Source organism: Cervus canadensis, chromosome 29, assembly GCF_019320065.1.
Source record: "Cervus canadensis isolate Bull #8, Minnesota chromosome 29, ASM1932006v1, whole genome shotgun sequence".
Lineage (NCBI taxonomy): Eukaryota > Metazoa > Chordata > Mammalia > Artiodactyla > Cervidae > Cervus > Cervus canadensis.
In genome coordinates, this window is record NC_057414.1 from 46,278,511 (window position 1) to 46,302,824 (window position 24,314).

The 24,314-nt window shown below is 58.9% G+C and overlaps 1 protein-coding gene across 5 annotated transcripts in view; it reads right to left on the reverse strand.

Annotated features, from left to right (window-relative positions):
* Positions 1-915: 915 nt before the first annotated feature.
* The window catches only part of CARS1 (cysteinyl-tRNA synthetase 1), a 40,823-nt gene continuing 17,424 nt past the window's right edge, over positions 916-24,314 (reverse strand). For 3 of the 5 annotated variants that reach the window (XM_043452109.1, XM_043452112.1, XM_043452113.1), the window contains 16 exons: positions 17,966-18,106; positions 17,681-17,769; positions 16,962-17,083; positions 11,830-11,942; positions 11,284-11,412; positions 10,875-11,004; positions 10,700-10,803; positions 10,216-10,313; positions 9,848-10,037; positions 9,039-9,107; positions 8,686-8,767; positions 4,535-4,615; positions 3,938-4,005; positions 2,001-2,060; positions 1,617-1,700; positions 916-1,175 (listed from right to left, as the gene is read on the reverse strand). In XM_043452109.1, the coding sequence (XP_043308044.1) occupies positions 1,041-1,175; positions 1,617-1,700; positions 2,001-2,060; positions 3,938-4,005; positions 4,535-4,615; positions 8,686-8,767; positions 9,039-9,107; positions 9,848-10,037; positions 10,216-10,313; positions 10,700-10,803; positions 10,875-11,004; positions 11,284-11,412; positions 11,830-11,942; positions 16,962-17,083; positions 17,681-17,769; positions 17,966-18,106 (1,695 nt within the window). In that variant the 3' untranslated portion in view covers positions 916-1,040. Of the gene's footprint in view, positions 1,176-1,616; positions 1,701-2,000; positions 2,061-3,937; positions 4,006-4,232; positions 4,428-4,534; positions 4,616-8,685; positions 8,768-9,038; positions 9,108-9,847; positions 10,038-10,215; positions 10,314-10,699; positions 10,804-10,874; positions 11,005-11,283; positions 11,413-11,829; positions 11,943-16,961; positions 17,084-17,680; positions 17,770-17,965; positions 18,107-24,314 lie in introns of those variants that run through there. The other 2 variants (XM_043452111.1, XM_043452114.1) reach the window with 2 other exon arrangements.

Consider the following 24,314-nt stretch of genomic DNA (forward strand, 5'->3'; position numbering starts at 1 on the left):
ATTTCAGTCCCTGGGGTGGAGGGCATGGCAACCCACCCCGGTGTTCCTGCCTGGAGAACCCCACGGACGGAGGCGGTTGGGGGCTACAGCCCACGGGGTCGCAGTGGGACACAAGCGGAGTGCCCTCGTACGCACAGCGATGCCGACACCCAGAGCCTGTACCCGTGGGGTCCCTCTCGGGCTCCTTGTGGGGCTGGGCCCCCAAGTGCAGCCAGTGTCGGCCGGCGCGTGCTCCCACCTGCTCTGGGAGCAGTGCTCCTGTGGGCGGGCTACAGAGGTGCAGGGTGAGCACACCCACCCCGGGCATGGCCAACACCCCCCCAACCGCGGGCCGGGTCACCGCACCCTGACTGCCACAGAGAACGGGACGACGACCCTCAGCCTGTCCGCCCGGCCCTGAGGACCCCATCGAGGCCCTCGCAGAGCCCACCTGGCCCCCCCGGTGCCCCGCCTCGACCAAGGCTGGAGACACGCCCTGGAGCTCAGTGAGGATTCTCCTCTGGGAGTGAAAACGCGTGAACGGGGGTGGGGAGGACATGCTCCCGGGCGGGGACCAGGGACGCCGCAGCCCCCCTCTCACCCCGGTGGTGCTGAGCCGGCCCGCCCGCAGGATCGCCGTGGAGACAGCGCTGCGAGCTGAGCTAGCAGGACCTGAGTGCCCGGCTGGGCAGGCTTTGTGTGCGGCGCCGGCAGGCCCTGCCAGTTTGAGCCCGTCTTTTTCCTGCTCAAATGCCTCCCAATGCGCCCACACAGCAGAGATTAGCTGATAGCCATCTGTACTGGGCGGGAGGGGGGGAACGGTCCTCGGCTGAAGCCACTCAGCGGTCCGAGCCCCCGAGTCGTGACCTGCTGACCCAGCAGCCCGGCCGGCCCGGCGCGCTGACCGTGCAGGCTGACGGCAGACAGAGCCCGGCGCCCGGTTGGGAAGACTTTATTACTGACTCAGAGCAGGGGGCGGCCCGGCCCTCTGCGGACAGAGCGCTTCCCTCGGGGCCGAGGGCCGCTGTAAACAGGCGGGCGCGCGGGCGGGGTCCCGGGGGTCACGGGGCGCCCCCGTTCTGAGCCAGCTGCAGGTACTCCAAGTGCAGCTTCTCCTGCGCCTCGAAGAGCTTCCTCAGCTTCTTGGCCTGCCCTTTGCTCAGCTCTTTGCCTTCCGTGTCGTGTGTGGGCAGACCCTGGGGGGCGAGAGCACGCTGGTCATCCGGGACACCCCCCAACACCACACTGCACCCAGCACCCTGATGTGGGGAGCTCAGCCCACCTGCGTCGGCGGCCTCCTTGCAAGTGTGAGCTGAAAAGAGCTCAGCGAACACACACAAGAGCGCCGGGGCCAGAGGGTCTCGGGAGGGCCCCGCTGCGGAGCCCCTGGCCGGGGGCACGGCTGTGCCACGCCCCCGGACCATCTGTGGGGACAGGCTCTGCAAACCCCTTAACCAGCCCCGGCCAGAGCCCCGGGCCGCGCTGACGGAGGGCAGTCCTGCATGCAGGCTGGACCTAACCAGCCCACACGAGCCCGACTTCCTGGGCAGAGACGCTCCTCAGCCAAGTTCAAACCCTGGCCATCCCCGTTTCATGGTCTAACAATGTCCTGAAAAGAAAAAAAAGGCTCCTCTTACGTTTTCGTCGAACTTGGAGTATTTGTCGCTTTCCGCTAAGAACATCTCACTGGGTGGGATCTTCATCTTGGCCAGCTTCGCTGCCTGGAACACACATGTGGGGTCACTGTTCCGAGACCACAAGGGGGCCCCACGCCAGCCCCCAAGTTCAGGGAGCGACAGAAAGGTGGAGGCAACACCTAGGCAGGGGGAGTTAAAGGCGGAAAGCGGAGGTTTTCTGTAGGACAGAGAGGTATGGGGCACACGGCAGGGCCAGGGCAGCCTCCCTGGGGCAACACGTGGACGCGGGGACGGAGGTGGGGGGCAGCTGGGCCCCGAAAGACACAGAGTGGGGGTCAAAGTGCCTTCCTGCCGGGAGCCCCCCCCTGCTGAGGCAGACGCTACCTCCTGCTCCTGTCTCTTCCTGGCGGCCTCCTCTTTCTTCCTCCTCTTCTCCTCTTCAGCCTGGGGGACAGCAGACCCCCGTGAGCTGAGCCCCCCAGGCCCCGCTCGAGGGCGAGGGCAACAGGACAAGCCCCCTGCTGCCCCCTGCCCGGCCCTGCTCTGGACACAGGGCAGGGAGCGGGCACCACACACAGGGTCACCCGCAGCACAGCCACCGCGAAGGAGGGAGCAGAGACCCGCCCGGGACCAGGGACAGCACGGCGACCCCACCGGGCGGCGCCATCTGGGGGGCAGGCGGGCTGGGTACTGGGCTCCGTGCCCGCGAGGAGCGGCCGGGAGCTGACCGTGGGTCTGCCGAGTCCCCCCGCGGCGCACAGCCCTCCCAGTGTCCACGGGGCAGCCCTGCTGCCTCACCACTCCTCTCCCGGGCCCACTCCCCCTGCCGTCAGTTCTCCCGGACAGCTGCGGAGGCCCTTCCCGGTCCCCCAAACTCAGCTCGACAGCGGTCTCCTCCTACGGCCTCGTGGGCCCACCCCGTGAGCTGTGGCCAGCGCTTCTGAAGGGCGGCGGTTCCGTCCCCATTTCTCTGCAGGACACCGAGTCCCCGAGAGCGAGGTCGGTCCCGATTCACGGAGCAGTGCTGCTCCCAGAGGTCTAGGGTGTCTGACATGTGAGAAGGACATGTGCTGGCGCGGAGGGAGATGTGACACACTCACCCCCGGGGACGGGGAGGGCGGAGGTGAGACACGCTCACCCCCGGGGAGGATGGAGGTGAGACACACTCAGCCACGGGGAGGATGGAGGTGAGACACGCTCACCCCCGGGAAGGATGGGGGTGAGACACGCTCAGCCCTGGGGGACGGGGAGGACGGAGGTGAGACACACTCACCCCCGGGGATGGGGAGGACAGAGGTGAGACACGCTCACCCCCGGGGACGGGGAGGGCGGAGGTGAGACACACTCACCCCTGGGGACGGGGAGGACAGAGGTGAGACACACTCACCCCCGGGAAGGATGGAGGGGAGACACACTCACCCCCGGGGATGGGGAGGACAGAGGTGAGACATGCTCACCCCCGGGGACGGGGAGGACAGAGGTGAGACACACTCACCCCTGGGGACGGGGAGGACAGAGGTGAGACACACTCACCCCCGGGAAGGATGGAGGGGAGACATGCTCACCCCCGGGGATGGGGAGGACAGAGGTGAGACACGCTCAGCCCCGGGAAGGATGGGAGGGAGACACGCTCAGCCCTGGGGGACGGGGAGGACGGAGGTGAGACACACTCACCCCCGGGGATGGGGAGGACAGAGGTGAGACACACTCACCCCCGGGGATGGGGAGGACAGAGGTGAGACACGCTCACCCCTGGGGACGGGGAGGACAGAGGTGAGATACGCTCACCCCCGGGAAGGATGCAGGGGAGACACGCTCACCCCCGGGGATGGGGAGGACGGAGGTGAGACACGCTCAGCCCCGGGAAGGATAGGGGGGAGACACCCTCAGCCCTGGGGGACGGGGAGGATGGAGGTGAGACACACCCACGGGGAAGGGGAGGACAGAGGTGAGACACGCTCACCCCCGGGGGAGGATGGAGGTGAGACACGCTCACCCCCGGGGAGGATGGAGGGGAGACACGCTCAGCCCCGGGGTCAGGCTGACACATCAGGTGACAGGCAGGTGAGACCATACGTCTGCAGGTCACCAGAAGCAACAGACCTCCCCTCACGCTCTGCACCCTTCATTAGGAGCTGATCCCGTTGTTGTTTAACTGCCAAGTAGTTACCTAGCTGGTTAGTCCTCCCTTTCGACATTTATAAACACTGGTGCTTTAATAAGAGTACAAACACTGACTCTTACACGGTGAAGCGCATGCACGCCCTCGGTCACCATGCGCTCAGTAAACACCCAGCTCCAGTCACTGTGGTTTCACTCACCCTTTTCTTTTCTTCTCTCTCTCTCAGTAAGGTGTCCCTGTCCACCAGCTTGACCACGGTGGGCAGTCCTGAAAGGCAAACGGCCGTGGGACTCCCGAGCCCAGCCCTGTGCCCACCACTCCCGCCCTCCGGGCCCCCAGAGGGAAGCAGGGAAGCCCCCCTTACTGCTCCCACAGACCAAACGTTAACTGTGCCGTGGGGGGGACTTGTGGCTTGAGACTGAGCAGCTAGGTGTCAAAAAGTAAGACTTTCTCCCGAGTGTTTAAAACCCGACCGTTCTCCGTGCAGCCCAAACCCCAGCCACGTCGGAAGACAAGCTCTGAAACTTGCTGACGATCCACACGACACAGGCTGCCTCCCAAGGGACGGGTCCCCGCAGAATCAGGGGCGCCGGGCAGTCAGGCCGCAGGAGCAGAGCCCCAGGTGTCGTCTTTCAAGACAGAGGGGGGCTGGCGTGATGCCCAAGGGGCACAATCCGGCCCCGTGGACCCTGCAAAAGGCGGGGTGCCCTCGGACCCGTCCCAGCAGTCCTCCCGAAAGCCAGCCCCACCTGGCAGCCCCCACCCAGTAGCCCCTCACCACAGCCAGAGGACCCACCTTCGTGGTCTTCCAGCCGCACCCCCAGCTCGGGCAGGATGTCATCCCGCAGGGCGTCGCTCAGCTGGAGGACCTCAGGCACTGTGGGCAGAGGACATGGCTCAGTCCTCGGGCGCAGGACCGCCTGGGGCCCTCCGCTGGTGGTGGAGGCAGGCGAAGCCAACACGGACACCACGGTCACCGCTGAGCGCGAAGCAGCCTGCCGGGACCCTGCGGCCCGGGCACAGCTCGGGGCCCTGCTGAGCGGCGGGCTCGCAGACTGGCCCCGAGGACCCTGAGTGGGGACAGCGCGGCGGGATGGTAGGCGAGGGGAGACCAGGGCTCCGCAGCACGGAGGGAGCCCCTGGGAACACTGAGCCTCATGGCCAGGGCGCAGCGGTCCTGGGAGAGGCAGCCGCGTCCCTCCACCCGGGACCAGGGACTTGCTCCGAGCCCCGAGGTCATGACCAGCCCTGGAACGGCTCCCTGCAGTCGGCACACCACAGCCGGCATATGCTGGGCCTGGGGACCCGCAGGCGGGACCCAGAAAGGCGGGAGTGGAGGAGGGGCTCTCCAGGGACCGACGTGTGCCTGCAGGCTGGGGTGACCCCCACGGCTGCCCACGCCCCGCACCCAGAGACCCTGGCCCAGCAACGGACAGGAAAGGGCCCCCACCCCCCACTCTGCCTCGGGCACCAGCGCTCCTGGCCAGGCCCACCCCACCCAAGGGCGGGGGCTGCCCAGAGCCCGGCTTGAAGGAGCAGAGGCCGGCCGGGCCCCAGCTCTGAGGGGTCCCCAGGAGCAGGCGGAGCGGGCAGGGCAAGCAGACCCCTCGGGAGGCCCCGGGCCGGCCTGGACAGGCCCTTCAGGTTCAGACAATCCTAACCCGCGCATTAGCCTCTCTGTTCATCCTACAGGCAACACAAGCGACTCCTGGCTCACTCCCTTCCCGGCCCAGGAGCGGGGGGACCCTATGCCAGCCGGTAACGGACCTGAGGTGCCGACGCCAGCCAGGCCCTGTCCGCGGGGGGCGTGCACACCAGGGAGGATGCGGGGGAGGCCGGCCTGTCTGCACCGGTCGTGAAGGCCTTGTAAGGGGCCACCCCAGCTGAACCCACTCCTGCTGACTCCAAGAGCTGCTCCGGAGACCCTCCGGCCTGAGGCCTCGGCCCTGGGCACGGCAGGCTCAGCTGGGGGCAGACCTGGGCCCGCAGGCCCTCCACCCACCCTGCGCGTGCCTCCCCGCAGCCCTGACCGCGGCCATGGGGTCGCTCGCGCGCCGGTCCTGCCTCCATGTGTCCCCAGGCCCCAGGGTGCTCCCGCCGCCCGCTGGGGCCCCACCTGTCCACTCACGGGTGAATGAATGAACGCGCGACTCGCACGTCCCAGGGGACGTCCGAGCCCCCGCCACACGCGCAGCCGCCAGGCAATCTCCCGCTTCCTGACACCTGTTCCAACCCCGAGGCAGGACTGGGGGGACGATGGTCTTTATGTCTGGCTCCTCCTCTCATTCTGCCCTGGGGGGCCCTCACTCAACGGCCCCCCGAGGAGACCCCAGGGCGCTGGCCGAGGCACGTGCCCAGGGGCCACTCGCGCCCTAACAGGAAGCAGGCCAGCTCCACCGGCACCGCCGCAGCCTGGGGGCGGTCCTCGAGGTGGGCTCCTCACCGCCACAGAGACCTGCTCTGGTCCGCGGAGCACAAGCCTCCCTCCAGGCTTTCTTTCCAAACCTGTTTGCTACTTTACAGCTGCTTTCTCCCCAGCCTCCTCCGAGTCACGGATCTGAAGAGGGTCTAGTGCCCAGAAACAAGTACAGAGCTCCGACGACTCAGCAGCAGGACAAAGGGCCCAACTGAAAATGAGCCAAGGGCCTGGGCAGACATGTCCGCAGAGGAGGTGAGGAGATGGCCAAGCAGCTTGCTGCTCATCATCACTTCATGAAAACCGCAGCCACGATGAGGTACCACCGTGCACCCGCCAGGATGGCTGTCACAATGATGCACAGAAAATGACAGGTGTCTGGACAACGGCTTGGACAAACTGGAACCCTTGTGCACCGTATATAATGGTTCAGCCACTGTGGAAAGCGCTTTGGCAGGTCCTCAAAAAGTTAACGGGCTTCCCTGGGTGACTCAGGTGGTAAAGAATTTGCCCTCAATGCAGGAGACTCGGCTTCAATCCCTCGGTCGGGAAGATGCCCTGGAGACAGGAACGGCTACCTAGTCCAGTACTGTTGCCCAGAGAATCCCATGGACAGAGGAGCCTGGCGGGCTACAGTCCGTGGGGTCGTAGAGTCGGACAGGACTGAGCGACCTGCGGTAGGCTCACCACACAAACATTAAACAGAGAACTGCTGCACGGCCCCTCAACGCCTCTCCGAGGTGCGCACCCGAAACTCCTGAACTCAGGGAGCCCAGGGGATGCTTACACACACGCGGCCACAGCAGTGCTGGGCACCAAGGTGCAAGCTGTCCACACATCCATCCAGGGCTGAAGACGTGAACAGAACGCCGCACGCACATCCAGCGGACAATCACGGATTAAAAAGGGAGGGAGCACGGTCACATGCTACAGCGTGGGTAACCTCGAAAACGTTCTGCTGAGAAGCCAGACAAAAACAGCCAAAGAACAGGCTGGAAGGGTTCTGCTCCCTTCCCCTTTGGGCAAAAATCCCCATCATTATCTCTGCATGAGACTCAAAAGAAGTCTGGGAGAACAGAGTGAACTTAAGAGACAGGAGAGCCGGGCTAGCATCCCAGGGATTCTAATGACCCTGGAATCTGTCTGAACTCCTTACGGAACAATGGGTCAAACAGACAGACAAACAGACAAGGTCGCGTGCTCTGGCTGCTGTCCAGCCGCTCAGTCGTGTCCCACTCTTACGACCCATGGACTGCAGTGCGTCAGGCTTCTCTGCCCCTCACCATCTCCCAGAGTTTGCTCAAACTCACGTTCATTGAGTCATTAATGCCATCGAACCGTCTCGTCCTCTGCCGTGTGATCTGTTCATGTAAAATGCCCACAACAGGACAACCCCAAGACAGAAGGCAGGCTGGTGGCAGCCGGAGGCTGGGGGAAGGGGGTGCCTCTGGAAGGTGGAGACGTTTGGGGGCCGGAAGGGGGGGGGCGCCACACAGGACCGGAAGGCACTCGGAGCCTGAGCCCGAACGGGCACCTCAACGTGGCCGGTTTATGTCATATGAATTCACCTCAATAAACTACTTTTTTTTAAAGGGAAAACCCTAACTGGATATTTTCAAGGAATTCAATAAACCGACTCTTAAACACACGGAACAAATGTCTGAGAACAACTCACATGCCCCTAAAAGAAGAGCACAGGGGGAGCCGGCCCCGGGGAGGGGAGAAGCTCGCACGCGGAGATGCAAGGTTCTGGCCCTGCCACCGCCACGCCGGCAGTGGTGAAGCCAAGGCTTCCGCCCGGACAGTCCAGGCTGGAGGAGCGGCCCCCGAGTCTGGGACGGAACCGCGTGCAAGGCCCAGACAGGAGTGGAGGCGGCCCCGTGGAGGGAGGTGCTGGGGTGGACATGGGGGAGCAGGGTGGGCCTGCCCCAAGTGGGGAAGCCAGTAGGGCTCCCGGAAGGACGCAGCTACACGGCCGCCAGGGAGGCCAGCAGAGAAGGATGGGCTCCCTGGACGCAGGCCTGGGGGCGACGTCCCTGGGGCACCCGGCAAAGCATGCCAGCCGCGGGGGCCTCTTGGCCCTGCAGATGCCAAGCTCTGAGTGCAGCTCCAGGAGGGAAAGAGCACGCCCTGCTGCGGCCATCCGCAGGACTCCCTCACTGCACCTGCAGCCTCGCCCCCCCCGCCTGCACGGCCCAGGGCTTCACGGCCCACCACAGGGTCACGTCAGCCCTGCTGGTCGCCGTGAGTCCCGACCACCACAATGGGACGCGGACCGCCCTTCTGACGCCGTCAGCTGCCCATCTGACAACTGTTCAGAGCTGCCCGAGAGGACACGTTCCGACCCCCTCATCCTCAGGCTCTCGGGCGAGCACAAGGGGCCGGCAGGGTGCAGACGGCGAAGCCGCCCCAGCAGCTGTGCATCACCACGGGCCTCTGCGGGCAAGGACAGGACCCCTCCAGTCCCCGGCCTGCGGACGCCCCAGAAGCGGAGCTCCGCCAGGCGCGGTGCCCACGCAGGCGCGCCTCACCTCTGTGCTCACGGGCGATCCGGCGCACTCCTTCCCGGAACTCCGATAGCACCTGCAGGTACGGCATGACCGTGGACTCCAGCTGCAGACAGAACGTTCGGGTCGCTGTGACCGGCGCCCTGTTCGTGAAGGCCCCTGCCCGGCACACGCGCCTCGGAGCGGGGCTGCCAACAGCCGTGCGAGCCCGTCCAGCACGGGGCCCACAGGCATGGGGGCACCCGCACGGCGGCACGGGCAGGACAGTGAGAGGGTCCCCCCACCAAGCCCAGCAGCGGCCCGCCCGCGGCCCACAGGAGCCTGGTCTCAGACATCCAGGAGGGAATGCGGTCCTGGCCTGGGAGGGCTTCACTCACATTGAGGCTGGTTCCAGCTCCTCCGATGGGAAAACCCAAGGAGCTTTCCTCTTCTATGGCCCCAAAGATCTAGGGAAAAAAGCAAGCGTGCAGGACACGCGGCTGAGAGACGGCAGGCAGGGATCGTGTCCATGAGGGGCGGGCGGCGGTGCCCGAGACCCTGCTCGGCGGGGCGGCGGAGGGCAGTTAGGCATGGAGACACAGGGTGAGGTGCCCGCCCACTGTGCAGGACAGGTCCAATTCCTGCTGCCCCTCTGACCCCCAGCCAAGGCCACTGGACCACAGAGCCTCCTGCAGGGCCCCCCCCAGGACTCGGCAGCAGGAGGAGAGCGTGCCAAACGACGCTTCGGGGCCACTGGCAGGAAAGCGCTTCTGCTCGTCAAACCCCGGAAGAGGGGCACGAAAGCCAAGGCGGAGAGGCTAGGGGTGCGGCTCCCAGGGCCCGCAGGCCCCCAGCGGTACCGACACCAACCCGTGGGCAACCAGCGGTCCCAGCGCCGACCTGTGGGCAACCAGTGGTCCCAGCTCTGACCCACAGGCCCCAGCGGTCCTGGCGCCGACCTGCGGGCAACCAGCGGTCCCGGCACCGACCTGTGGGCAACCAGTGGTCCCAGCTCTGACCCGCAGGCCCCAGCGGTCCTGGCGCCGACCTGCAGGCCCCCAGCGGTACCGGTGCCGACCCGCGGGCCCCCAGTGATAGCAGCACCGAACCTTTGGGCAACCAGCAGTCCCGGCACCGACCCACGGGCCCGCAGCGGTCCCGGCACCGACCCGCGGGCCCCCAGCGGTCCCGGAGCAGGCCAGCTCACCTTCAGCATGTGTGTGAGGTAGTGGGCGATGCTCTCTAGCAGAACACGGTGGGGCCTCCTCCTGGCAGCCTTCCGGGCCGCCATGTAGAGGTTGCACTGGCCGACCAGAGCCCGCATCTCCTCCAGGACCGTGCGTGTGTCGATGTTGTCGCAGAGGGCTTGGTGAACCGCGGCCTTCTTCTTGTAAAAGCTGAGCGGGACAAGGAAGGCGGGGCGCCATCAGATGGACCGCTCCGCCCAGGGCAGTCCGCGCCGTTTCTGAGCGCGGCTCCGCACGGACACCAGGGATGGAGTCACCAGCTGCCCCCAGCGCTGGTCAGCGGGCATGACGCGGGGACCGTGGGCCTGCAGATAAGGGGCCACCTCACCTCTTGTTCAGCTCCGTTTCCTCGTCCTCCCACTTCTCAAACTGAGCGGCCACCTCCACGGGGGCTCGGAGGAGGTCTTTCACGTTTAAGAAAAACTCCTGAAGTTAGAAAACCCCATTCAGAATTTCCGAGAAGAGCCTGAGCTGCTCTGGGCACCGCCCTCACCACCCCCACCCCCCGAAACACAGCAGCAGGCAGGAAGGAGGCTGAAAGGTTTCTCTGTGGGACCGGAGCCCCACCTCAGCCTTGGGGCCCCGCAGGGCAGCTGGCGGGCGGGCCTGGATGAGAGGGTCCCAGGCAGGCGAGACAGGGCGTCTCAGGAAAGCGGCTGAGCCACTCCCCAGCTCAGCACCCGCGACCCCTTCTGCCCGGGAGGAGCGCGGCCCTCGCGGGGTGGGGCCGGGGGCCAGGGCGGGAACGGGGGGCCCTCGCGGCACCGGGGGGCCCTCGCGGGGCCGGGGCCGGGGGCCGGGGCGGCACCTACGTTGAGGAGCCTCTCGTACTGCAGCGCCGACTCCATGGTGTTGGCCGAGTAGTCCAGCGTGTCCTTCCACGAGTGCATGAGGAAGGCCAGGCGCAGCTGGCGGGCTGCAGGCAGAAAGGCGGCCTGAGGCTCCAGCCGGCCACGCCCGCCCGACAGGGACGCCAGCTCTCCTTACCTGAGTGCTTCTTCAGGGCGTCTTTGATGGTGATGAAGTTCTTGAGCGACTTGGACATCTTGCAGCCCGCGATGGTCAGGTGGCCCGTGTGCAGGAAGTACCTGACCCAGTAGTCGTTCTCAAAGTAGGCCTGGGCACACGGGGCGGGAGGGGCGGGAGCAGGGGTCAGGGGCGCCTCTGCAGGCCCGAGGGGGCGCAGAAGGGGGGACCCCTGTGCTGGGCAGGGCCCTGAGGAGGTGAGGACGGGTGGGTCCGGGCCTGCACTGCGAAGGCCAGGCCGCTCATGTGTGAATCAGCCCAAACAATCTGATTCACACGCCCCTGACTCGGAGGCCAGGCTCTGCTGGAGAGCACTCGCCGCCTACCCCTCCTCCCACCCACGTGCCGGGACAGCAGCCGCGGCCCTTACCTCTGACTGCGCCAGCTCGTTGTCGTGGTGGGGGAAGCGGAGGTCGAAGCCCCCTCCGTGGATGTCCATCGAGGCTCCCAGGAGGGTGCCCGCCATGGCCGAGCACTCGATGTGCCATCCGGGGCGCCCCTGGGGACCCACAGTCGGTGAGGGAGCGCCCCGCCTGGCCTCCGTGGGCGCAACCCCCAGAAGCCCAGCTCTGCGGCAGCGGGGAGTCAAGTCCCACATGTGGAAAAACCAAGGGGGACGGCAGGCCAAAGAGGCCTCGGCGAGCTCCATGAAGGCTGAGGCCGTGTCACTGCCGGACCCCTGCTCCGACACCCCCCACCTGTGGCTCTTGGCCACCAGGACTGTCGTCACAGGCAACGTCAGAGGGCGGACCTGCCCCAACAGCTCAGGTCAGAGACAGTCAGGATGCAGGCCTCCGAGGTGCTGCAGTCCCCTCCCACCAGCCACAGAGGGGAAGACTGTCCCGGGAAGAGAGGTGATGACCCTACGGGGGTTGGGCCTTGCGGGGACACATCCCCCGCCCCAGCCGGCACTCACCTTGCCCCAGGGGCAGGGCCAGGATGGCTCCCCAGGCTTGGAGGCCTTCCAGAGCGCAAAGTCATTGGGGGACCGCTTCTCACTCAGGCGCTCTGCAGAGACGCTCAGGTCGCCTGCGGACATGAGGAGTGTGGGATTGTCTTCGCCCAGGGACAAGGGAATTAGTTACGTGTTTATTATCGTGGTCAAGCCCTCCTCCAAATTGACCGTGACCAGAGTCTGGAGCTGCCCAGGGTCCAGTTACAAAACCCCAAATGTAGCTCAGAAGCCATGGCCTCATGAGCCGGCGTCTAAGGGCCATGACCTCCTCAGGTCATGAGACCCAGGCCTGGGCCCCCACCCCTGCCCCCCCCCGCCACCCACCCCCGCAGCCCCCGCGTCAGGATGATGACGGAGCCTGTTGTAGGTGTTGGGTGCTGTTCTCACCGGCCGCCTATGGGACCCCGGCTCGAGTGGGCAGGGTCCTGTACTAACATCCTGTGGCCTCTTGGGCGGATTCTGGGAAGTGAGAGCCGGGCCACTCTGCATAGCCTGCTGGGCCTGGATGCTGCAAGTTGGGACCCCCGCTGGTCCCCCTAAAAAGAGAACCCACCCACAGGAGAGCTCCCAGACCACGCGGACACAGCCGCTGCTGTGAACGCAAACACCGCCCTCAGCCCACCCTGGACGCAGAGTGCGCCCCTGGGGGTCGGGGCTGTGCTGCATGAGGCGCTCAGGCCCGAGAGGGTCTTGCCAGACCCCTGGTTGAAAACTCCAGAACAGGAGTGACATGCGTGCTCACGTCCAGGCTGCAAACGCGGCCACTGAAGAAGCAAAGGTCCGATGCTGTAAACAGCGATGATGCACAGGAACCTGGACTGTTAGGCCCATGAATCAAGGCAAATTGGAAGTGGTCAAACAGGAGACGCCAAGAGTGAACGTCGACATTCTAGGAATCAGCGAACTAAGATGGACTGGAGTGGGTGAATTTAACTCAGATGACCATTGTATCTACTACTGTGGGCAGGAATCCCTTAGAAGAAATGGAGTAGCCATCATGGTCAACAAAAGAGTCTGAAATGCAGTGCTTGGATGCAATCTCAAAAACGACAGAGAGATCGCTGTTCGTTTCCAAGGCAAACCATTCAATATCACGGTAATCCAAGACTATGCCCCAACAACTTATGCAGAAGAAGCTGACGTTGAACGGTTCTATGAAGACCTACAAGACCTTCTAGAACTAACACCAAAAAAAGATGTCCTTTTCTTTATAGGGGACTGGAATGCAAAAGTAGGAAGTCAAGAAACACCTGGAGTAACAGGCAAATCTGGCCTTGGAGTACGGAATGAAGCAGGGCAAAGGCTAAGAGAGTTCTGCCAAGAGAACGCACCAGTCACAGCAAACACGGTTTTCCAATAACACAAGAGAGGACTCTACACATGGACATCACTAGATGGTCGACACTGAAATCAGATTGATTATATTCTTTGCAGCCAAAGATGGAGAAGCTCTATACAGTCAGCAAAAACAAGACCAGGAGCTGACTGTAGCTCAGATCATGAACTCCTTATTGCCAAATTCAGACTTAAATTGAAGAAAGTAGGGAAAACCCCTAGAGCATTCATGTATGACCTAAATCAAATCCCTTATGATTATACAGTAGAACTGACAAATAGATTTAAGGGACCAGATCTGACAGAGTGCCCGATGAACTATGGATGGAGGTTTGTGACACTGTACAGGAAACAGGGATCAAGACCATCCCCAAGAAAAAGAAATGCAAAAAAGCAAAATGGCTGTCTGAGGAGGCCTTCCAAATACTTGTGAAAAGAAGAGAAGTGAAAAACAAAGGAGAAAAGGAAAGATATACCATTTGAATGCAGAGTTCCAAAGAACAACAAGGAGAGATAAGAAAGCCTTTCTCAGTGATCAGTGCAAAGAAATTGAGAAAAACAATAGAATGGGCAAGACTAGAGATGTCTTCAAGAATATTAGAGATACCAAGGGAAAATTTCATGCAAAGATGGGCACAATAAAGGACAGAAATGGTATGGACCCAACAGAAGCAGGAAGATATTAAGAAGAGGTGGCAAGAATACACAGAAGAACTGTACAAAAAAGATCTTCACGACCCAGATAATCACAGTGGCATGATCATCCACCTAGAGTCAGACATCCTGGAAAGTGAAGTCAACTGGGCCTTAGGAAGCATCACTACGAACAAAGCTAGTGGAGGTGATGGAATTCCAGTTGAGCTATTTCAAATCCTAAAAGATGATGCTGTGAAAGTGCTGCACTCAATATGCCAGCAAATTTGGAAAACTCAGCAGTGGCCACAGGGCTGGAAAAGGTCAGTTTTCATTTCAATCCCAAAGAAAGGCAATGCCAAAGAATGCTTAAACTACCACACAATTGTACTCATCTCACACTCTAGCAAAGTAATGCTCAAAATTCTCCAAGCCAGGCTTCAGAAATACATGAAGCATGAACTTCCAGATGTTCACGCTGGTTTTAAAAAAGGCAGAGGAACAAGAGATCAAATTGCCAACATCTGCTGGATCACTGAAAAAGCAAGAGAGTTCTAGAAAAACATCTATTTCTGCTTTATTGACTATGCCAAAGCCTTTGACTATGTGGATCACAATAAACTGTGGAAAATTCTGAAAGGGATGGGAATACCAGACCACCTGACCTGCCTCTTGAGACATCGATATGCAGGTCACACAAGACTGGTTCCAAATAGGAAAAGGAGTACGTCAAGGCTGTATATTGTCACCCTGCTTATTTAACTTATATGCAGAGTACATTATGAGAAACGCTAGGCTGCAAGAAGCACAAGCTGGAATCAAGAAGAAATATCAATAACCTCAGATATGCAGATGATATAACCCTTATGGCAGAAAGTGAAGAACTAAAGAGCCTCTTGATGAAAGTGGAAGAGGAGAGTGAAAAAGTTGGCTTAAAACTCAACATTCAGAAAACTAAGATCATGGCATCCGGTCCCATCACTTCACGGAAAATACATGGGGAAACAGTGACAAGACTTTATTTTCTGGGCTCCAAAATCATTGTAGACAATGAAATTAAAAGACACTTACTCCTTGGAAGGAAAGTTATGACCAACGTAGACAGCATATTAAAAAGCAGAAACATTACTTTGTCCACAGAGGTCTGTCTAGTCAAGGCTATGGTTTTTCCAGTGGTCATGTATGGATGTGAGAGTTGGACTATGAAGATAGCAGAGTGCTGAAGAATGGATGCTTTTGAACTGTGGTGTTGGAGAAGACTCTTGAGAGTCCCTTGGACTGCAAGGAGATCCAACCTGTCCATCCTAAAGGAGATCAGTCCTGGGTGTTCATTGGAAGGACTGATGCTGCAGCTGAGACTCCAATACTTCGTTCAGCCACCTGATGCGAAGAGCTGGCTCATTGGAAAAGACCCTGATTCTGGCAAAGATTGAGGGCAGGAGGAGAAGGGGATGATAGAGGATGAGATGGTTGCATGGCATCACCGATTCAATGGACATGAGTTTGGGTGGACTCTGGGAGTTGGTGATGGACAGGGAGGCCTGGCGTGCTGCGGTTCATGGGGTCGCAAAGAGTCAGACGCGACTGAGCGACTGAACGGAACTGAATCTCTTTACGACAGAGCCCTTAAGGAGGAGTCACTGGACCCAAACGTGTGACACTGTACACGAGGAAGCTGAAGCCTGACAACGAAGCCACCTTCAAACCGGGACAAAGACGCCTGAGTCTGCGGAGACTCAGTCAGCAACCAGGGAGCCCCGTTCAGTCTTGGACGGCGCATCCTGCAGCTGTAACGCAGAGACTCCCACGTCTGCCTGGCTGTGAGAGCAGATGGACAGAAGCAGACACCCGCGACACCTCCTAACTGTTCACTGTCTTCTACAAAGTGTCACACATCACATCCTTACAGCCACGCGTCCATCCAGCATCACGTTTCAAAAGTCTGGACGTGGGTCCAGTAAGTACTTAGGCTCCATGTAGCTAATGGTGAAATTTAAATGTAAGGACAATAAAATGTGAAAACTGTACCCATGGTCCAAAAAAAAAAAAAAAGGCAAGAAAAACATTTTTACGGCCCCAGAGCTTTCCAGAACCGCGGGCAGCAACAAGTGCGTCTGGTGGTGTGAGAGGGTGACAGCACAGAAAACACTTATGAATTAAAGACAAACAGGACCCCGCCTGGTCCAGGAGAAGCCTCGCGTCCCTGTTTAACATGCCTGGGTTAGGGTGGGCGGGGGGCCTGTCTCTACACGCGGGTCACTCTCACGGTGGCGACGACACGCCGTTCCGAGCGGCTGCCGGCGTTCTGAGAGTGTCGCCTGTTGCCAACCTCTGCACAAGGGCTCTCATGTTCAGTGTGAGTGATCATGGTGGACGACGGGCCGCGGTGTAGAACTAAATGCACTCCCTGGCCTGAGTAAGTCTCATACATCTAGAACGAAGCTGTACTTGAAGCATACCATGACATGAAACACAGCCAAACTCTACACAGATTAAACACCGGTACTCAGAAATTACTTTTGCTTTTGTCCACCCCCAGAGCCGAGGCTTCGAGATCGGAGCTAGCTCTGATCAGGGACGGCTCTGACTGTGGCCCAAGTCCCCCACCTTGGTTTCCCCGCAGCCACCTTACAGACGACGGCTGCTCACTCCTGTCCCGGGACGGGGGCTGGCCTGCCCCCACCCGGCGTCCACTCCGGGCCCCTCTGGGGTCTGTAAGTGAGCAGCCCGTGTCTCCTGCCCCTCTGGGTGCCCTGGGGTCTCCCTTCCCAGGCTCCCTGCTACCCCGTGAAGGTGCTGGGTGCTCACTCAGCAGGTCACCGTCTGTGTCCTTTCCACGCCGCCGGGCAGCAGTCCAGCCCGGCCCAGCCCGACCCTTGGGGACTCTGGGTGTCAAAAGATCGGTCAGCTCCAACCTGGACACCGAGGCCTGTCTGCCCCACAGGACGGCACTGTGGCTGCTCACTGCTCTGTTCCTTAGGTAATAATACACTCAAGGGTTCTCTGTAGAAAGCTCCTGAAATCCCTCAAGTTTTTAAGCCAGGGCCCCCGTGAACCTAGGCGCCCACGGCCATGCGGGCTGAGGCCACGGCTCCCCGGCCTCTGGCCCCAGCCGGTCCGCTTACCTTCCCCCTCGTGCAGGGCTTTCTGATCCCCGACGGCCTCGGGCACCAGCTTTCCGTAGCTGTGCCCCTCACTGTTGGCAAACTTGACTGTGTCAAAGTACACGGACCCGTTTGAAGCATAGCTGGAACACAAAGCCGTCGGGGAAGGCGTGACGAGCCGCCCGGTGGGCCGGCCTGAGGACCCAAAGGCCATCGGGTTCTGCTCCGCGCCCTGTGCAGCGGGCAGGCCAGCAGGCTGTTCAACACGGCCACCCAGTGGGCCAAACAGGGCTGTGAGGAGCGGGGCTGGGCCGGGGGCCCCTCACTCCCCAGAGGCCTGGCCCGTGCCCTGCCCCCTGCCCGGGTGACTCTGCCCTGCAGGCCGCCCACGCCTCTGCCTGCCTGCCCTGACCCCGAGCACCTCGCAGTCTGACTGCATTCGGAAAAGGGGCCTTTACAGAGAAGCTCAAGTTAAAACAAGGCCTTCGGGCTGGGCCCTGACCCAGCACGACTGGTGTCCTTGAGAGGAGGTGGGGACCCAGGGAGGGACGAGGGGCGCGTGCCCTCACAGGACCGCTGCAGCCACGTGGTGACCCGTCCGCTGCTCACGTGCCGTGCAGCTCTGAGACGGGAGCCCGGGGCACCACCACCCTGGGCAGCTCCCCGCACCTCCCTGCCCCTCTCCCGAGCAGGCAGAGAGCCGCGCCCCCGGGCACATCTTCCCAGAGCCTCGCACTCACCCGTAACCGTTGTCCACGATCTTCTGGACAAAGTCCACAATCTCCGGCACGTACTCACTAACCCGGGTCAGGACGTCGGGAGGGAGGACCTGGGGATGAGGTGAGGCCGGCTCCAGAAGCCTCAGCGCCGCTGGGGCCCAGGTGCCCCTTGCCCCTCCCCCACCCCCCATCCCCCACTCTCTTTTTAAACTGAATTTGCACACAAAATGAAGATGGTCTGGATCCCGTGAGGCCTTTGGTCACGGGGCCCCCGGCCCAAGAGACCAAGGTCTCGGCAGCACTTACGTTCAGGGCCTCCATGTCTTTGTGGAACTCCGCCTCCCAGAATTTGGGCAGTTCGGAGAAAATAGAATTGTCCGTCACCTCACTGCCGTGCAAGGAATCCAACCAGTCAGAAAGCACATCCTTTGCTTCTTCCAGCAACACCTGAAGAAAAGGAAGTGGATGTGTGCACCCGCGTGCAAGTTCCAAGGCTCACGGCGGGTGTGGTGTACACGCGTCCGTCTCCGCCTCGCGCGTACAGACGCTGTGCACGGCCAGCACCCGACCTGGGAGGAGACCCAGAGCTCCCATGGATGGCCTGGCCGTCCAGAGGCTGGAGCTCTGACCGCGTGCCGGGGGCTCAGGGTGGGCCAGGAGAGGCCCGGCGGTGCGGCGGGGCTTCCTGGGGCAGGGCGGGAGGGCACACGGTGTGGTCACCCACTGCCTGGACGCCTGCTCTGGGGGAGGCTCAGAGCAGCGGATGGAGCCGTGGTCCAGAGGCAGGTCTCCGTGCCCAGGCCGCCCCGCCGGGCACATGCCATCAGCTGAAGGCCCCACGTCACGACCACAATGGTGCAGCGTTGGAACGAGTCACGTCCTGTCACTGCAGTCCTCACATCACACCCAGAAACAGCCATCTGAGATGCAATGAGACAGCATCAGGGCTGCGCCCGAGCCCCAGCGGCCCAGAAGCCCCGGAAGATCCAGGGCTTCAGCTCCTTAGCTGGAGCGGCGACGGGTGTGCGGACAGGCAGGCGGTCTGCGGTCCACTGACAGGGACGCAGGCAGAGGACAAGGAGGGGCGAAGGGCGCAGGCAGCCTGGAGGGCAGAGGCGGGCAGGGCAGCCCCGGAGCAGACCCCAGACAGAGCAGAGCTACTGGGAAACCTCCCAGGACCCAGCTGGTGCCTACGGAGGGCGGGCAGAGGAGGCAGGGCTCCAGGGAGGCAGGGCTGTCAGGCTGCAGCTGGAAGCGAGTTCTGGGCCTGCCCCACATGCAGTGGCAGAAAGCCCACCGCTGCCCGCAGGATTGACACAGAACAAGAGAGCAGAGGAAGCAGGTCTCAATCAAATGAACACCTACATAATTCATGTTTCAAAACACAAATCAAAGGGGAAGTAAAAACCTATTGAGAAGCAGAAGAATAATGTCAACATAGGTGGAAGCAGCAAAAACTTTACTTGGAGGAAAATTTATGGCCTTAAAGGCTTAAACCAGAAAATGAGCTAAACTCCTAAGTGGTGAGACAAAAAGGAACAGAGAAAGAGAAAAGAAGGAAGCGGGTAAGAGAGATGGGGCAGCGGCTGGTAAAAGAGGGACTCGGGTTCCAGCCCCGCCTCCCAAGGTGTGAAAGCTGCCACCCCGTCCCCACGACGAGTGAAAGGGTGTCACAAAATCAGGAGTCAACCACTCCTGGTGGATCCGAAAGGGAGGGTACAGAAGAGCGTCACATGATGATAGAGGGGCGATTCTCCAGAGACACAGCGACCCTCGATATGCATGCACCTCACAACAGAGCGTCAAACACAACGGGGCAAACACCGACAGAACGACAAGAGGAACAGGTGAATCCGGTGTCGCAGACGGAGACGTCAGTGGGCAGATCCAGCAGGCAGAGACTCCAAAGGAGCGGCTGAACTCAACACCACCATCAATCAACTGGATGCAACTGACAGCTATAAAGAGACTGCTTCATCAACAACAGCAGGAAGACACGTCCCCTCCAGTCACATGGAGCAGACGCCGCGCCATCAAACACACCCAGAGACACTTAAGAGGAACAGAAATCTTATGGTGTGTGTGATCAGATCACAGTTAAATTAAACTAGAGGCCTACAACAGAAAGATAACTGGAATATCCCCCAAACACATGGAGGTTAAATAACACATTTCTAAATAAGACCCTAGCCAAAGAAGGCATCGCAAGAAAAAATTTTAAATACTTCAAACTAAATGAAAATGAAAACACAACTTATCAACATTTATGGGATGCAGCAAAAGCAGCTGTCAGGAATCATTCAACAGGAGGCTTCCTGTGTGCTGTTTTGGATCTGTCCTGAATCCTCTGGTTCCTTATTAATTCCTGAACATTCAGGAATTAAGAGGAGAGGCAAGCCTCTCCAGGGGCTGAGGAATCCATAAGGTGAAAAGTAACTATTTATGGCCCTCTTTTGATATGGATCGCCTCTTGGCCTTATGGCCGCTATCGCTCCTTGCTTCCCTGGTAAACTTGTAAAGTCTGGTCTCTTGATCTTTATCTAAAGAAGCTACCGGTATATACACTCTTACAGAATTCAGTAAAGCACCCTTCTTCCATCAGAGCTTGGGTCCCCGTGTCTTTCTCTCTATTTCTGGCTGATTCTCTGGAGCGCGAAGGCCGGCTGCATAACCCAGGGAATATTAGCCTCTTTCCTTCTTTCACTCTCTCATCGTCGACTCCGGACTACCAGGTTCCAGTCCATTAAAGGACTCCGACAAGCAGTGTTCAGAGGAAATTTGTAACACAGAATGCATTTATCAGAAGAGAAAAAAATATCTGAAATCAGGTTTCACCTTAGGAAACTAGAAGAGGACAGCATACCCTAATACCTGAACCAAAGTCACTACAAGAAAACCATTGGTCAGTATCTCTCATGAACATAGATTTAAAAAACTGTTAACAAAATATTAGCAAACTGAATGTACAGAAGCATAAAAAGGATCATATACCACAACCAAGTTGATCACACGTATGCAAGGCTGGTTCAACTTTACAAAATCAAATAATGTAAATGATCACATCAACAGACTAAAAAAGAAAAATCATATGATCACTTATCAGTATCATATCATATCAATGCAGAAAAAGCACTGGACAAAGTCTAACATCCATTCATGACAAAAACTCTCAGTCAACTAGAAATAGAGGGGCACTTCCTCAACTTGGCGGAAAACAGCTACAGGAAGCCCACAGTTAGTATCAGACATAAGCGTGGGAAACTTGAAGCCTTCCCGTTAAGATGAGGTGCGATGCAAGCATGTCCCCTCTCATCACTCTTCCAGCGTCGAACTGGAAGTCCCCGCTGATGTGATAAAGCAAGAAAAAGGAAGAAAATAGACAGATCTTCTTCAACTTATGACAGGATTATAAATCCTTCTTAAGCTGAAAATACCATTAAGTTGAAAAATGTATTTAATACAGCTCACCTACCAAACATCCTAACTTGGCCAGGGGTACCTTAAACGTGCTTAGAACACGTTAGCCTACAGTTGGAAAAACCATCTCACACCGACCCTGCTTTATAACTAAGTGTTGACCATCCGACTTTACAGCGAATCCTACTTTATAAACTCGAATCATGTGCTGAATGCGGAAAGTGAAAACCAGAGCGCGCATGTGGGCGCGGATCGCTGCAGGTGGATCAGGTTTGTTTAATGGACCGCTGCTCCGTGTATTTACTTATTCACTCAAGGCTGCGCTGGGCCCTCACTGCTGCACGGGCTTCTCTCCAGTTGCGGCGAGTGGGGCTACTCTCCAGTTGCCGTGCGTGGGCTTCTCATTACGGCGGCTTCTCCTACTGCGGCTCCAGAGCACAGGCTCAACAGTTGTGACCCCACAGCATGTGGGATCTTCCCAGATCAGGGACTGAACCCATGCCCCCGGCATTGGCAGGCAGATTCTCTACTGAGCCACTGGGGAAATCTGGTGCATCAGTTGCTTACCATGGTGATCGAGTAGCTGGCTGGGAGCCGAGGCTCACTGCTGACGCCCAGCACCCCAGGAGGGCAGCAGACTGCACGTCGCTAGTCCAGGAGGAGATCAACATTCAAAGCTCGGTTTCTACTGGATATTCACTGCTTTTGCACCATTTTAAAGCCAAAGAGTTTTAAAAGTCGTATTGTCCGGGGTCAGGGATCATTTGCACAAAACTATAGACCAAGACATACATTTGGGATTTGAAATTAAAACCCCAATACCATTTACACTATCTCCTCCAAAATGAAATACCTACAGATGAGTTTTACAAAGTACTTACAAGATCTACACGAGGAAAACTACAAACCTCTGAAGAGAGAAATGGAGAGAGAGTTCACATCTGGGTAGGACTGTTCAATGCTGTCAAGGTATCAGATCTTCCCAACTCGATTTGTAGATTCAGCTCAATCCTCATCAAATTCCTATCAAGTCGTCTCATGGGTACTGACGAACTGAATCTAAAGTTTATAAGGACAGGAGGCAAAAGACCCAGGAAGCCCACACGACGCTGCAGCAGGAGAACAAGGCCAGAGGACCGACGCTCCCGCCTCAAGACGCGCTGGCATGCTACGGCCATCAAGACAGGCGGCGCTGGAACGTCCCCAGCAGTCCAGTGGGTAAGAGCTCACCCTGCAGTTCAGGGGACCCAGGCTCCATCCCTGGTCAGGGAACTTAGATCCCACATGCTGCAGAGCAAGTAAACCCATGTGCCACAACTGCAGATCCAGGCACCACAACAAATGATTGTGGTGATCACAGCCAGAAAAAGGCAGTGTGGGGCTGACAAGTGAAGTGATGGAAGAGAACAGAGTCCAGAAACAGACGCCTATGAATACCGTCAACTGCTCCCTGAAAGGAGCAAAAGCAAGGGAGCAGAAACACTCTCTGACAAATTGTGCTCAACAGCTGGGCATCACGTACAGAAACCAAGAGTCCAGAGCCAGCCATCACACACTTCAGAAGAGCTGACTCAAACTGGAACACAGACCTTAATGTGAAATGGGAAACTATAATACTTCTAGAAGATAACACAGGGAAAAAACCTAGATGGCCTTGGGTTCGGCAATGACTTCTTCCCAACACCACCAATGCATGATTCTTGAAAAGTAAGAACTGATAGGCTGGATTCTTCTACAATTAAAATTTTCTGCTCTGGGAAAGACACTGTCAAGAGAATGAAAAGACAAGCCATGGACTGGGAGAAAACATTTGCAAAAGACATGTCTGATAAAGGACTGTTATCCAAAAGAAACAAAGAACTCTCAAAATTCAATAATGAGAAAACTGCCTGACTGCAGAATGGTTCCAAGATGCTAACAGACACTCCACCAAACGTGATTCAAGACGGCAAACAAATACCTAAAGATGTTCGACATCGTGTGTCGTCAGATAAACGCAAATGAAAACAAACGCCCTCTGCATGACTACTAGACCAGCCAAATGCTGACCACCGCCGACACCAGCACCGGCGAGGGGCTGGGGCGACCGGGACTCGCAGCATCCCTGCTGGGGGTGCGAGAGGGTGCAGCCGCTTGCGGAGCTCGCTGGCTTCTTAACACGCTACACAGACTCTCACCACGTGGTCCAGCAGTTAAGCTCCTTGGTGCTCACCCAAAGGAGGTGAAAATTTATGCCCGCACATAACATGGGTGTTTGTAGAAGCATTATGCGTCACTGCCAAGATTTGGAAGCACCCAAGATGCATTTCAGCAGGTGGATGGACAGATACACTGTGGTCCATCCAGACGGGGACTAACCTTGAGCGCTAAAGAGAAACTAGCTCTCAAGCCCTGGTAAGACCTGGAGGAAGCTTGAGTTCGTGTCACTAAGTGAAAGGAACCAATCTGAGCAGGGCACACGCTGCAATATTCCAAGTCTGTGATATTCAGAAAAGGCAAAACTCTAGAGCCAGTAAGAGGCTCAGTGGTTACCAGGGTTTGTGGGTGAGGAGGGATGAACAGGCGGAGTAGAGAGGACTTTCAGGGCAGGGCGCCTACTCTGTGCGAGGACATAAGGGCAGAGACACATCATCACACACGTGTCCAGACCCGCACAAGGTACAACACCAAGAGAGCGCCCAGGGTAAACGGGGGGCCCTGGGTGGTGACAACGTGTCAGTGGAGCTTCACCAGCCGTAACGAGCAGCAGCTCTGCGGGGGCTGACGACCGCGGCGAGGCCCCGTGTGCGTGGGGGCGGGCTGGGGCAGCGAGGGGCACAGGAAACCTCTGCGCCTTCCTGTCCATTTCACCGGGAACCTGACACTGCTCTAAGACACTCTTTTAAAAAGTCTTAGTGACACAGAAAGAGAGGCTCGACACAGCTGGAGGTGGATCTCCGAAATGATCCTTCAATATATAATATTTAAAGTCCAAGGTGTCTTGTGTGGGACTCGACAAGCCGAGGAGCATTCAAAACACATCTGGAGAACAAAACCAGGGTGAGGCATCGGTGCCAAGACACCGCAACACTCATGCAGGGCGGCTGACCGACCAGAGGAACAGGGCTGAGACCCGACCCACAGCAGAGGGGCCTGTGGGCCCTGAGGATAGCGGGGCTTGCCACGTTTGGGGAGGACTGGAGCCCTACTCACGACTTCTGAAACTAATTCTGGGGACTCCCCTGGTGGTCCAGTGGCT